At 37.6% G+C, this 14,022-nt stretch overlaps 1 protein-coding gene across 1 annotated transcript; it reads left to right on the top strand.

Annotated features, from left to right (window-relative positions):
* Positions 1 to 1,869: 1,869 nt before the first annotated feature.
* Positions 1,870 to 7,127, top strand: LOC139977900 (uncharacterized). Its single transcript, XM_071987623.1, has 5 exons — positions 1,870 to 2,119; positions 4,513 to 4,602; positions 4,773 to 4,901; positions 5,555 to 5,601; positions 6,059 to 7,127. The coding sequence occupies exons 1-5, from the start codon at positions 1,966 to 1,968 to the stop codon at positions 6,143 to 6,145; spliced, it is 507 nt and encodes a 168-aa protein (XP_071843724.1). The 5' UTR covers positions 1,870 to 1,965; the 3' UTR covers positions 6,146 to 7,127.
* Positions 7,128 to 14,022: the final 6,895 nt, after the last annotated feature.

A 14,022-nucleotide genomic window follows, 5' to 3' on the forward strand; every position in this document is an offset into this window, starting at 1 on the left:
TTTAACCTTCTCTCTTCTCGTCTCTCGCCCGTTTCATTACTTAACGTAAACAAACGTAACCCAAGTATATATGTATATGTGTAAGGGTGTATGTATGTATGTATTTAAGATCCTCCTGCAAGCAGGAATCGCGTCTTGGGTCTGAGTGTTTGTGTCTTCAATTTTTCCCCTCTTCTATAGGGTCCTTGATGGGGACTTGAGTGTCCCTCCTGATCCTTTTCTTCACTAAACCAAACTAAACATTAATCTTGGAATGATTCAAACCAGGGACCTTATGATTGAAAGTCACCGACGTTAACCACTGAGCTAACACTCATAGAAGAATATGAAAACAAATGCTGTTATGTTTTGTCATTCGTTCGATAAACGAGATGAAATAAAAATTTTAAAAAGAGTTGTTGAAACGGTGATCAACTTATTAACAAAGTGATAACATTTTCAATACTAACATATATGTTCGAGGTACCACAACACCTTTAGAATCGTATTGGAACTCTTGCCAATTCAAGAATGAAAGTCTGTCGTGTGTGCTCTCAAGATACCATCTTGTCACAAGCGGAGGGCTAAATTCAAAATTTCCCCTGACTGATATCAATATGGGACTGAAGGATCTTATAAAGGATGGGTGCCTCCCTATGGTCGTTGAATCTGACTCCCATGTAGAGGGGTTTGTGACTTATCCCACAGTAAACAAAAGAAGTGTAGACAATCAATCGTGAATTCTGAGTCATATTTAAAGTACAAATTAAGTCTATATATTATAAACACAATTTTGTTCTAATTAATACCTGGTGTGAGTCCGAAAAGTAGGCCTGGGGTCGTACACCGGAAGCAGTGGTCTCATTCTCCCTAGTCTAAAAATAGAAATCTCCCACGATTGACGATTGTAGATGAGAGCATGGCAACCCCATCCCTTACCTCCAACCCCCTTTCCTTGCAAGACACTGAATTTAATACCATGGCACTATTCGACTAATTTCATTCGATTCGAGCTCTATTTTATATTCAAAAAGAAACAATTATAGATATCATACCGTTATAAAACAGAAAAGTGATTAAGGAAACTAAAAGACAACAAAATCTGAAAACGTGTTTCTACATAGCATATTATTAATTTAGTAACTATCTCAACATTAACGAGACTTGCACGTCTTCTTCCCCATAATACTACACTTATGTAAGTTATAATTCAGATAGGTTACAGGAAAAACACACCCAACCATTATTCTTGATCTTTGCGTTAGAAATCAATGTCAAGAATCTTAACTTCCAATAACAGCTAAGTAAAATGTTATCCACCTGAGAGATTTAATATAAATTCAGTCACATGTGCATCTTTTTATATGTTTTTGTCTTTTATTAATTACTACAATATTTAATTTCTGTAGTGGAAATGAGTTTTGCAAAAGCTGAATTTAATTTCAGCAATTTGAAGAGTGAAAGAAATAATATATAGCAGAAAGAGAGACAGAGTTGCGATACCGGCAGAAATGTACTTTGGTCGAGCGGGTTCGGAAGTTACCAATTTCCCACAACAATTGCGTTTGCTAGAAAGAGTGCAGCGTTTGACAGGAAAACCCAGCGTTTGTCACACCATAAAGCCCGCGTTATTTTGGTTAAGAAGAGGAACTTTCAAAGTAAAGGCACCATTTTTTTTGAGGGGGGGGGGAAGAGGAAGTTTAAAGTTGTCAAGTTTTAAGTCAATAACGAATATTGACGACCCGATTGCAAGAAGGAACCTCCGTGATGACATCATTATGCATTCGCCCATTGTCATTCATCCATTCGTCCATTGTTTTCACACTTACGCTGCTGTGTAAAATACGGAAGTTCCTTGTTCAACTTTGCTATACCTGTATTCGATGTCAGCACCTAAAGTTGTTATCCATGTTTTAGCAACGAGCCTTGAATAAATAGTAAATTGTTGCTGAAGTTTCGATACTGCGACCAATAATAATTGTAGCAATGATGTCCATTCTCTTGCTGTTTCTGATGGCGTTCCCGATAACAAATGGTTTGCCTGCGTCACCGGTAACTAGTCATCTCTACAGGGTACACAGTCACGAGACATCTTCGACTATTAAAGATCAGCCAATGCCATGCGAGTACCACATATCTAGTAAGTCATTGATTAACGTTGTGTAACACTATATTTTGGATAGGGTTGTACACTAATTTCACTCTCTTCTTATTATTAGGCCATCTATATAATATTAGCCCATATAGTATCAGGTTAATTTTCCCGTGCACAACTCCTTTTAATTGTCCAGTACTTAACCGTATGGTTTAATATGGACGAACAAAGTATGTATTTAAACAAACATGTAAGTTTAACCAAGTTGCATCGTTTACGACTTAGTTTGAGGTACCAGTTACTTTGGTCAAACAGAATTTGATTTCCAGGTAACTTGTCTCAATGACGTACATAAGGGGCGGAAGGTGGGGGTGTTAGAGATTAGACTTATAATTAAAGACCACATTTGTAGCACTAATCTGCCTTGCGAGAACGCTCTATTTCAGGGACCCTACCACCCACCCTCGCTCGCCCTCCTAGTCTTCCTAATGGGGGTCTCCGTCAACGACATCAGGCCCAAACGTTCTTCTTTATACATTCATTGACTTGCTTCTGCATGGCCCTTCCATAAAGGTTCATGCCGCTATCCAAATCAGTGGTTGAATTGACACCGCCTCCTCTCTCTACTTTTCAAATCATAAACACCTTTACCGTTCATTGTCGAAGTTCCTTTAATTATCAGTGCAGAATGATGCAGAAGATCTTGTTAATTACTATCATAAGCTATACTATGAGAAGACCTACAAGCCCTAAGAGCTATACTATGAATAACTACAAGCCCTATGAGCTACACTATGAGTACTATGAGTTATATTATGAGGAGCTACTAGCCCTATGAGCTATACTATGAGAAGTTACAAGCCCGATGAGCTGTACTATGAATATTATGAGTTATATTATGAGTACTATGAGCTATACTATGAATAGTTACAAGCCCTATGAGCTACACTATGAGTACTATGAGCTATATTATGAGCAGTTACCAGCCCTGTGAGCTATACTATGAGTATTATGAGTTATATTATGAGTACTAAGAGTTATACTATGAATTGTTACAAGCCATATGAGCTATACAATATGAGTATTATAAGCTATACTTTGAGAAGTTACAAGCCCTGTGAGCTATACTATGAGTATTATGAGTTATATTATGAGTACTATGAGCTTTACTATGAACAGTTTCAAGCCATATGAGCTACACTATGAGTATTATGAGCTATACTATGAGAAGTTACAAGCCCGAAGAGCTCTACTATGAGTATTATGAGTTATACTATGAGTACTTTGAGCTATACATGAATTATACAATGAGCTTTACTATGAAAACTATAAGATATTCCGAGAGTAGACCAACAAGCCCTATCAGCTATACGATGAGCTATATATGAGCTATACTATGAGCTATACTATCAATACTATAAGATATACTATGAGTAGACCAACTATCCCTATGAGCGATAATATAAGATATACTATTAGATGAGTATTTACAAGCCCTACGAGATGTACTATGAGTACTATGAGCTATATACATGAACTTTACTATGAGTACTATGAGCTATACCATAAATAGTTACAAGCCATATGAGGTATAGTATGAACTACACTATAGAGTAGGCTCTGCGTGCGAGTACGAATACACCATATTTGATTCAATAGCGTACGAGGTCTAAAGAAAACGCTCAAGTTCAAGTTGCTATCAACTCTCCGGTAGATGGTTATACATTTGTTATAGGCCATGGCATTTCTTTGTCTTTTTGGTCGAAATTCGCATCACGCCGGGAGTGTGCGGCGGTTCACCAACTAAATCCAGCTGCAAAACTACAGGACTGAAGACGACCCAACACAACTCGACTGTAGTTACGAGGAAAATCGTGGATATATAGTCGTGCATTGTGCGTGTGTGTTTAAGACTATAACTGATCATGACTTTGGTCAGTTTTATGTCGTATCGGCTTCGGTCTGGAACATTGAATAGCCTATATAGCGTTTTCGTCGAGACTGGTAGCCGTGCCGTGTGTACGGGTTCACAACTAAAACTATACACGTTTTACAAATATAGCCATTGGTTACAACGGTTATACATTTTTCACGAAAAATCGGGTCTGGTCGGATCGGGTCGGGTACAGTCGTACAGTCTGCGACGACTGAAAACCGCCCAGTTTCAACAAATATAACCCATTAGTGGTTTGACAAATGAACATGTGACCTAAATGAGCTCCGTTCGTTAACAGCGGAACAGTCGTTGTGATTGCTCTTATACGTCGATCAGTGTTCCGAGGTCAGTTGTAAGTCCACCGGTGTTCACCGCGTTCCGCAAACTAAGGCACGACGGTCTAGTTGAGAATTCGGGCAGTGTATGGATGTCGAAAGGTTATATTTATGATAAACCAAGGCTGACTCCGCACTTTCTGATTTGTTTACTCTCTTTTTCCTAGGTCCTTGGATGGACCACTTCAACTTATCATTTACACCAAATCCACCAAAAGTAGAAAGTCTCATCAATATCGTTATCAATGTGGTGCTCCGTAAGTATACATAAAATTGATCATTATCTCATCATTATCTGTATCAGTTGATTCTTTCTCCCATTTATTTAAATTTGCAAGTTTGTTTAATCCGACCAGTAGTAGTCGGGCAGGTAATACGATAAGTAATTATTACTAACATTCAAATAATGTTTTGGGTACATTTGCAGCAAAGGACGTATGGTCAATTCGGGTATCTGCAAATGCTACATTGCAAGGCAGTGAACTAACTTTCAAACTGGACAGGACAGTATGTGATTTGGCCAGGAGACATGATTGGTGCCCTGCTAAGAAAGGAGGTAAATATTGCGCTGACCAATTAACTTCACGTAACTGTTCAGAACATTGTGAACAAGTTTGTTTTTGCAATGTTGATAACATCTGCAGAGAAACGAAGGAATTTCTTATGAAATTATGTAATAGAAAATATTCCAATCTTGAACTTACATAATACACATTTTGGAGGTTCTCAGCCGCAATATAACCAACGATAAGTTAAAACTTGGCAGGAAACTGCACAATTTTCTTTTCTGCTATTCACACGATACAAACAGAAAACACAGTAACTACTGTAAATATTCAAGTTTTGTACCAGAGTAAAATTTGGATCGTGTTATAAATCAGTTGCATATGATTACAGAAAGAACTGGGGATACGTGTAACCCCATCAAATCCTCTAGTTTGATGCATTTGTTTGGATTACACATATCCTCAGTTCTTACTGTAAACCTAATAGCGCATGCTACGGATTTATCATATTTATCAGCATGATCCAGTATTTACTGTGGTACAAAACTCAGTGTGAATCTGTTTGCTTTTAAAAACCATAACGTTGCACGACCCTGAAATAAGGTCAACAGTTTCAATACTGGGAATAGTAGTCTTCATACATATTGAATATAACTAGACAGTATACTTGAAAATAATATTGACCATTTATTCCGCTTTACAGATCATATTCACTTCGAGAAATTGTTTAACTTAACTTACCTTCCAAGGGTACGTAAAATTTATTTTATCTGTAACTAACGTGCTAGGTGATGACATATAGGCAAATTAGGCCGGCCAAATTTAGCCATCATACCACCCCCCCCCCGCAACCCCAACCCCAGGGGTATATGCATTTATGTATATTTATATAAAAGAATTGAAACTGTAGTATAAATATAAATAAATATATAAACCCAAGTAGTTCACCGCTATATAGGGATCATTGCATGGTATATGGTTGCGTGGGACAGTGTGGTCTCTGACTGGATATATACATACCCCAGTAATTCACAGTTAATTGGGGATCGTGGAAAGAGCTAGGGAGATCAGTGCTATTAACAATAAGGTCATTTGGTCAAAATCGTTCTTACCAAACGTCTTCCTGCATATTTCAAGTTCTATGTTAGATTGTTGGCCGTTTCATGTTCTTCTTTTCTTTCTTTCCTTCTTTTTACTTGTATAACAGGGGACATACTCTATTGCCGCAGAAGTTTTTATTCAAGATGACGAAAAAATTATCACAATGGTCACGAATAATTGCACTTTTTACTGATTACCCATATGGTCGAAACGTATTAACTGTAACAGTTTATAGCTAACAGAAAGGTAATTAGAAAATGACCTTATTTTTCTCGACTTTTCCAACGTTAACTTGTCATTGTTAGAACGGATTTCACCACCCACGCTTGATCAGTTCCAATGTCTATCTGCAGATCGCAATGGTACCGTGATGACTAATAGTATTCGTTCGTAATCATTGAGGAAGAGATCATATAAAGCATAACTTTGAAGTTTCAAGCCGTGCTCAATGTAGGAATTACATACAAATTTCACCAGGATGCTGTAGTAAACGTTCTTCTTTCATTAGTTAAAAATAATTATATCTATGAGCTGTCCTTTCAGTTATAGCGAGACAAGTAACTGAGTTCGACATATTTTTGAGTGAAGTCCAGACGAGAAGTAGTTTATCAATAGTTTGTGATATTATTTTTACGGTTGCATGGCGGCCCCCTTCCTATAGCTAATATGTAGGATAAGCCACAGCTTTTATCCCATAAAGATTCAATGGAAAACCAATACAAATGAAAACTCTTTTATGTACGATTCTAAAAGCTTCATTCAGGAATGTCACGTGTTATAAGAAGTGCCCCTCAAGGCATTTTCCCTACTCTTTCATGGCACCCAGTATACTTCACCAGTTTGTTCTTACTTAACTCTATTAGAGTGTGGATATTCAAAAGAAATTACACTTACATAAGCCGATACTAGCTGCATAATAATACATTTCTAAATAAGTATCTAAATATGTTAAGGATTTTAGTCTGGCCAAGCACACCCGGGACTGGAGTTCCTTGGCATTTGAGCCCGAGTTACACCAAATTATGAAGACGGACTCCGAGATAGGTATATTCCCGTAGGCGTATATCAGCAGTAAATATAAGCTATTTTGCTAGGGTAATACACAATGTAGTTAAGAGATACTCAGACAGTTTTGATTCAATATACAAAAGTAAGTTTCCAGATTTACAAACTCCGTTTAACCTTCTCTCTTCTCATCTCTCGCCCGTTTCATTACTTAACGTAAACAAACGTAACCCAAATATGTATGTATGTATATGAGATCCTCCTGCAAGTAGAAACTCGCGAAGAAGCCTCATTTGCTTATCAAAGCCGCAAGCTGACCGAAGTCAGTCTCTTACATTCATATTTAACTTCCATGATTATGAATTGTCAATTGTCAACAACTCCTATAACTGGACGACATACATTAATCTTGGAGTGACTCGAACCATGCAGAGAACCTTATGATTGAAAGGCACCGGCGTTACCCACTGAGCTAACACTCCTAGCAGAATAGGAGGTTCATGCTGTTATGTTTTGTCATTCATTCAATTAACGAGATGAAATTTTTAAAAAAAACAACAATTGTTGAACCTGTGATCAACTTATTAACAAAGTGATAACATTTTCAATACTTACATATATGTTCGAGCTACCAAAACACCTTCAGAATCGTATTGGAACTCTTGACAATCCAAAAATGAAAGTCTGTCGTGTGTGCTCTTAACTTGTCGAAAGTTGAAGGCCAAACTCAAAATTCCTCTGACAGATATAAATATGAGACTAGAAGATCTTATAAAGGATGGATGCCTCCCTATGGTCGTTGAAGCCGTAGAGGGGTTTGTGACTTATCCCACAGTTAACAAAAGAAGTGCAGAAACAACCAATGGTGCATTCTGAGTCATATTTATACTTCAAGGTCGGTCTATATATTCTAAAGACAATTTCGTCCTAATAAATACCTTATGTGAGTCCGCAAAATAGAACTGGGGTTGTACACCGGTAGCAGTACTCTAATTCTCCCTATAGGCTAAATATAGAAAACTCCCACGACTGATGATTGTAGGTGAGAGCTTGGCAACATCATGTCCTAGCCGACTCTCCCCACCCCCCCCCCCGCCACCCCCGTTTCCGTGCACGCCACTTTAGTAAATACCATGGCTCTATCCGACTAACTTCATTTGATTCGAGCCCGATTTTAATTTCAAAAGAAACAATTATAGATATCATACCGTTATAATTTATAGTTATATGCATAAACAGAAAAGTGATTTAGGAAACTAAAAGACTACAATATCTGAAAACGTGTTTCTACATAGCATATTATTAATTCAGTAAATATCTCAACATTAACGAGACTTACACGTCTTTCCCCATAACGCTACACTTATGTAAGTTATAATTCAGATAGGTTACAGGAATCACACACCCAACCATCACTCATGATCTTTCTCTTGAGCGTTTGTCACGACATAAAGCCCCCGTTTTTTTTGGGGGGGGGGTATAAAAGAGGAACTTTCACGCTTTCAAGTTTGGGAAAGACATGTGGGAGGCATGGTATCAATTTTACTGAATAACTGTTGGTGTTCATTGAAAAGGACTCAAACCATATTTGGTTGTCAGCAGTTGTCATACAGACTTCATGACTGTGTGTAGTTTTCTACCTACCTTATTATCGTAGTGATTCCAAATCTATATCGTTGAGCAAGTGGCGTTATTGAATAGGGGAAAAGGTTAAAGATCTAGAAGGAGATTATATTGTTCTTCATGACATAAGAGTAGGTTCTTCCCGTTTTATGAATAATAGTTTCATCTAGTTTTGCACGCACTTTTGCCAAAGTAGAATCCCTTTGTTGTTTTTCCTTAAGGATATCCGAAGTGACTATCCCTGACATTGGATCTTTATAACCTTTAGCGGTTTAAAAGCCTTCCGTTTGCTTACTTCATAGTGCGTTTGTACTGCACCAACAACTTCTGGGGAATCTACTGGATTCACAGACAAATTAGGAGCATTCCAATTTGGATCTGATTGCTTATGGGCGGGCTATTAGTCTCAAATCGTGGGGAATCGACTTATACCGATATAAATCGATATATATCAATTTCCTTCGACTTATACCAGTTTCCAGCAGCTTAAATTGACTTCTACCGATTTAAATCGACATATACCAGTTTAAATCGATAATATGTAAATTAAATCGGCATATGTCGATTTCAATCAACATCTAACAGTTTAAATCGGTGATATGTCGAATCCAATCGGTAGAAGTCAATTTCCTTAGACTTATACCAGTTTCTAGTAACTCAAATTGACATATATCTATTTAAATCGACATCAATTTAGCTCATTAACATATTCCAAATCCCGATATCGGTGATGATTGACATGTGAAGAAACATCACGTGCAGTCACCTGATAAGGCTGGCGAATAATTAAATAGTTCCAAAATTACCAAGCTAGTTATCACATCATATAGTATGTGTTCTATTCGTATAGTGTTTCTCATGTCATATCACTTTCGTATTGTTGTGTGCACCCTTCCCGCTAAAGCCTTAACTACGTAGCACGTTGTAATAAACACTAGTTAAATATACACGAATTTTCTCAGTCATCTTTATCCATTAAGTCCTCTTGAGCCAACCAAAAACTACCCGCTAGTATCATACTAGCAAGCTAGCAAGGGTTTTCATCATGATTATGTTTAAGGTAATTATGTACAACTACTTGCAAAAAGATTCGGTGTAATAATAAATGTGGAAATCTGATAGGTCAATAACGTGCAATTAACTCAATGCAAACTGGGTTAGCCTAGGCAAAGACTTGGAGCTATATAGGAATACTTTTAGCCAAATACACAAAGGCCGACAGTACGTACACAGATGTTAAAACCTACTGCAGTTACACCATGAACAAAGATGATATTGTTCTGCACTGAGGCCTACTGTAGGGTAACTTACGTTTTACTGTAGCTAAATATATACCCATGGGATTAACAATTACAGTATTCAAGCTCAAATCATGCATTCCACGGTTTTTCAATTATTCAGCATATATTATGATATTGTATAAAATACGGAAGTTCCTAGTTCTATTTTGCTAGTAACTGTGTTCGATGTCAGCACCTGAGATTGTTATTCATGTTTCACCAACCATCCTTGAGTAATTGCTATTACCAGTCGAACATATTAATTGTCGTCTTCATTAGTAAATTGTTGCTGAAGTTTCGATACTACGACCAGTAATAATTGTAGCAATGATGTCCGTTCTCTTGCTGTTTCTGATGGCTTTTCCGATGACAAATGGTTTGCCTGCGTCACCGGTAATTAGTCATCTCTACGGGGTACACAGTCACGAGACATCTTCGACTATTAAAGATCAGCCAATGCCATGCGAGTACCAAATTTCTGGTAAGTCTTTAATGATTGCTGTTTAATAAACTTTACGCTATATTTTGCATAGGGTTGTAAACTAATTTCGCTCTCTTCTTATTATTAGGCATATAGAATAAGGTTAATTTTCCCGTGTACAACTTTTTTTAAGTTTTACCAAGTTGCATCGTTTACGACTTAGTTTGAGGTACCGGTAACTTTGGTCAAACAGAATATGATTTTCAGGTAACTCGTCTCAATGACGTACGTAATGGGCGGGAGGTGGGGGAGATTTAGACTTATAATTAACGATCAAATTTATAGCACAAATCTGCCTCGCGAGAACGCGCTATTTCAGAAACCCTACCACCCACCACTCGCTCACCCTCCTAGTCTTCCTAATGGGGGTCGCCGTCAACGACATCAGGCCCGAACGTTCTTCTTTATACATTCATTGACTTGCTTCTGCATGGCCCTTCCATCAAGGTTCATGCCGCTATCCAAATCAGTGGTTGAATTGACACCGCCTCCTCTCTCTACTTTTAAAATCATAAACACCGTTACCGTTCATTGTCGTTCCTTTAATTATCAGTGCAGAATGGTACCTTCTTCAAAATAGAAGATCTTGTTAATTACTATCATAAGCTATACTATGAGAAGACCTAAAAGCCCTAAGATCTATACTATGCATAATTGCAAGCCCTATCAGCTATACTATGAGTATATGAGCTACATTATGAGCAGTTACCAGCCCTATAATCTATAATATGAGTATAATGAGTTATATTATGAGTTCTGTGAGCTATACTATGAAGAGCTACAATCCATATGAGCTACACTATGAGTATGATGAGTTATATTATGAGTACTATGAGCTATACTATGATTAGTTACAAGCCATATGAGCTACACTATGAGTACTATGAGCTATGTATGAACAGTGTCCAGCCCGATGAGCTATACTATGAGTAGTATGAGTTATATTATAAGTACAGAGGTATACTATGAATAGCTACAGCCCTATGAGCTACACAATGAGTACTATGAGCTACATTATGAGCAGTTTCCAGCCCGATGAGCTATACTATCTGTATTATGAGTTATATTATGAGTACTATGAGCTATACTATGAATAGCTACAAGCCATATGAGCTACACTATGAGTACTATGAGCTATGTATGAACAGTTTCCAGCCCGATGAGCTATACTCTGAGTATTATGAGTTATATTATGAGTACTAAGAGCTATACTATGAATAGCTGCAAGCCATATGAGCTACACTATGAGTACAATGAGCTATGTGTGAACAGTTTCCAGCCCTATGAGCTATACTGTGAGTATTATGAGTTATATTATGAGAGCTATACTATGAATAGTTACAAGCCATATGAGCTACACTATGAGTACTATGAGCTACATTATGAGCAGTTACCAGCCCTATGAGCTATACTATGAGTATTATGAGTTATATTATGAGTACTATGAGCTACATTATGAGCAGTTACAAGCCCTATGAGCTACACTATGAGTACTATGAGCTACATTATGAGCAGTTACCAGCCCTTTGAGCTGTACTTTGAGTATCGTGAGTTTTATTATGAGTACTATGAGCTATACTATAAGTATTATGAGTTATATTATGAGTACTATGAGCTATACTATGAGTATTATGAGTTATATTATGAGTACTATGAACTATACTAATGAATATTTACAAGCCCTATGAGTTACACTATGAGTATTATGAGCTATTATGATGAGCAGTTACAAGCCCGATGAGCTATACTATGAGTATTACGAGTTATATTATGATTTCTGTGAGCTATACTATGAATAGTTACAAGCCCGATGAGCTACACTATGAGTATCGTGAGTTATATTATGAGTACTTTGAGCTATACATGGGCTATACAATGAGCTTTACTGTAAAACTATAAGATATACCACGAGTAGACCAACAAGCCCTATTAGCTATACTATGAGCTATATATGAGCTATACTATGAGCTATATATGAGCTATACTATGAGCTATATATGAGCTATACTATGAGCTATATACTTTGAAAACTATAAGATGTACTATGAGTAGACTAGCAAGCCATATGAGCTCTACTATCAGCTATACTATCAGCTATACTATGATTATTATGAGCTATACTATGACTACTCTGAGATATACATGAGCTATACTACGAGCTCTATTATGAATACTATAAGATATACTATGAGTAGACCAACAAGCCCTATGAGCGACAACATAAGATATACTATTAGATGAGTAGTTACAAGCCCTATGAGATGTACTATGAGTACTATGAGCTATATACATGAGCTATACTATAAGTACTATGAGCTATACCATAAATAGTTAAAAGCCATATGAGGTATAGTATGAACTACACTATAGAGTAGGCTCTGCGTGCGAGTACGAATAGACCATATTTGATTCGATAGCGTACGATATCTAAATAAAACGCTCAAGTTTCAAGTTGCTATCAACTCTCCGGTAGATGGTTATACATTTGTTAGGCCATGGCATTTCTTTGTCTTTTTGGTCAAAATTCGCATCACACCGGGAGTGTGCGGCGGTTCACCAACTAAATCCAGCTGCAAAACTCCAGGACTGAAGACGACCCAACACAACTCGACTGTAGTTACGAGGAAAATCGTGGATATATAGTCGTGCATTGTGCATGTGTGTTTAAGACTATAACTGATCATGACTTTGGTCAGTGTTATGTCGTATCGGCTTCGGTCTGGAACACTGAATAGCCTATATAGCGTTTTCGTCGAGACTGCTAGCCGTGCCGTGTGTACGGGTTCACAACTAAAACTATACACGTTTTACAAATATAGCCATTGGTTACAACGGTTATACATTTTTCACGAAAAATCGGGTCGGGTCGGGTCGGGTCGGATCGGGTCGGGTACAGTCGTACAGTCTGCGACGGACTTAAAGCCGCCCAGTTTCAACAAATATAACCCATCAGTGGTTTGACAAATGTACATGTGACCTAAATGAGCTCCGTTCGTTAACAGCGGAACAGTCGTTGTGATTGCTCTTATACGTCGATCAGTGTTCCGAGGTCAGTTGTAAGTCCACCGGTGTTCACCGCGTTCCGCAAACGAAGGCACGACGGTCAAGTTGAGAATTCGGGCAGTGTCTGGATGGCGAAAGGTTATATTTATGATAAACCAAGGCTGACTCCGCACTTTCTGATTTGTATACTTTCTTTTTCCTAGGTCCTTGGATGGAAAACTTCAACTTTTCATTGACACCAAATCCGCCAAAAGTAGGAAGTCTCATCAAACTCGTTATCAATATGGTGTACCGTAAGTATACATGAAATTGATCATGATCTCCCTCCCCGCCCGCCACCTCTCCATACACAACAATCCAGAATGAACTGGAGATGTACGATTCGTCGACACTCTCCAGATATTCTACTTACTGCATGGTGCATTAGTTTTACTCGAACACAGACTCAGTAGTTGGTCAAATTTTAGCCGATTTTTATATCAGTTGATTATTTCTCCCATTTATTTAAATTGGCAAGTTTGTTTAATCCGACCAGTGGTATCAGGTAGTCGGGCAGGAAATACGATAAGTTATTATTACTAACATTCAAATATGGCAATATTTTTCTCTTTCTGTTTTGGGTAAATTTGCAGGACGTATGGTCAATCCGGGTATATTTATATAAAAGATTTGAAACTG

Source organism: Apostichopus japonicus, chromosome 12, assembly GCF_037975245.1.
Source record: "Apostichopus japonicus isolate 1M-3 chromosome 12, ASM3797524v1, whole genome shotgun sequence".
Lineage (NCBI taxonomy): Eukaryota > Metazoa > Echinodermata > Holothuroidea > Aspidochirotida > Stichopodidae > Apostichopus > Apostichopus japonicus.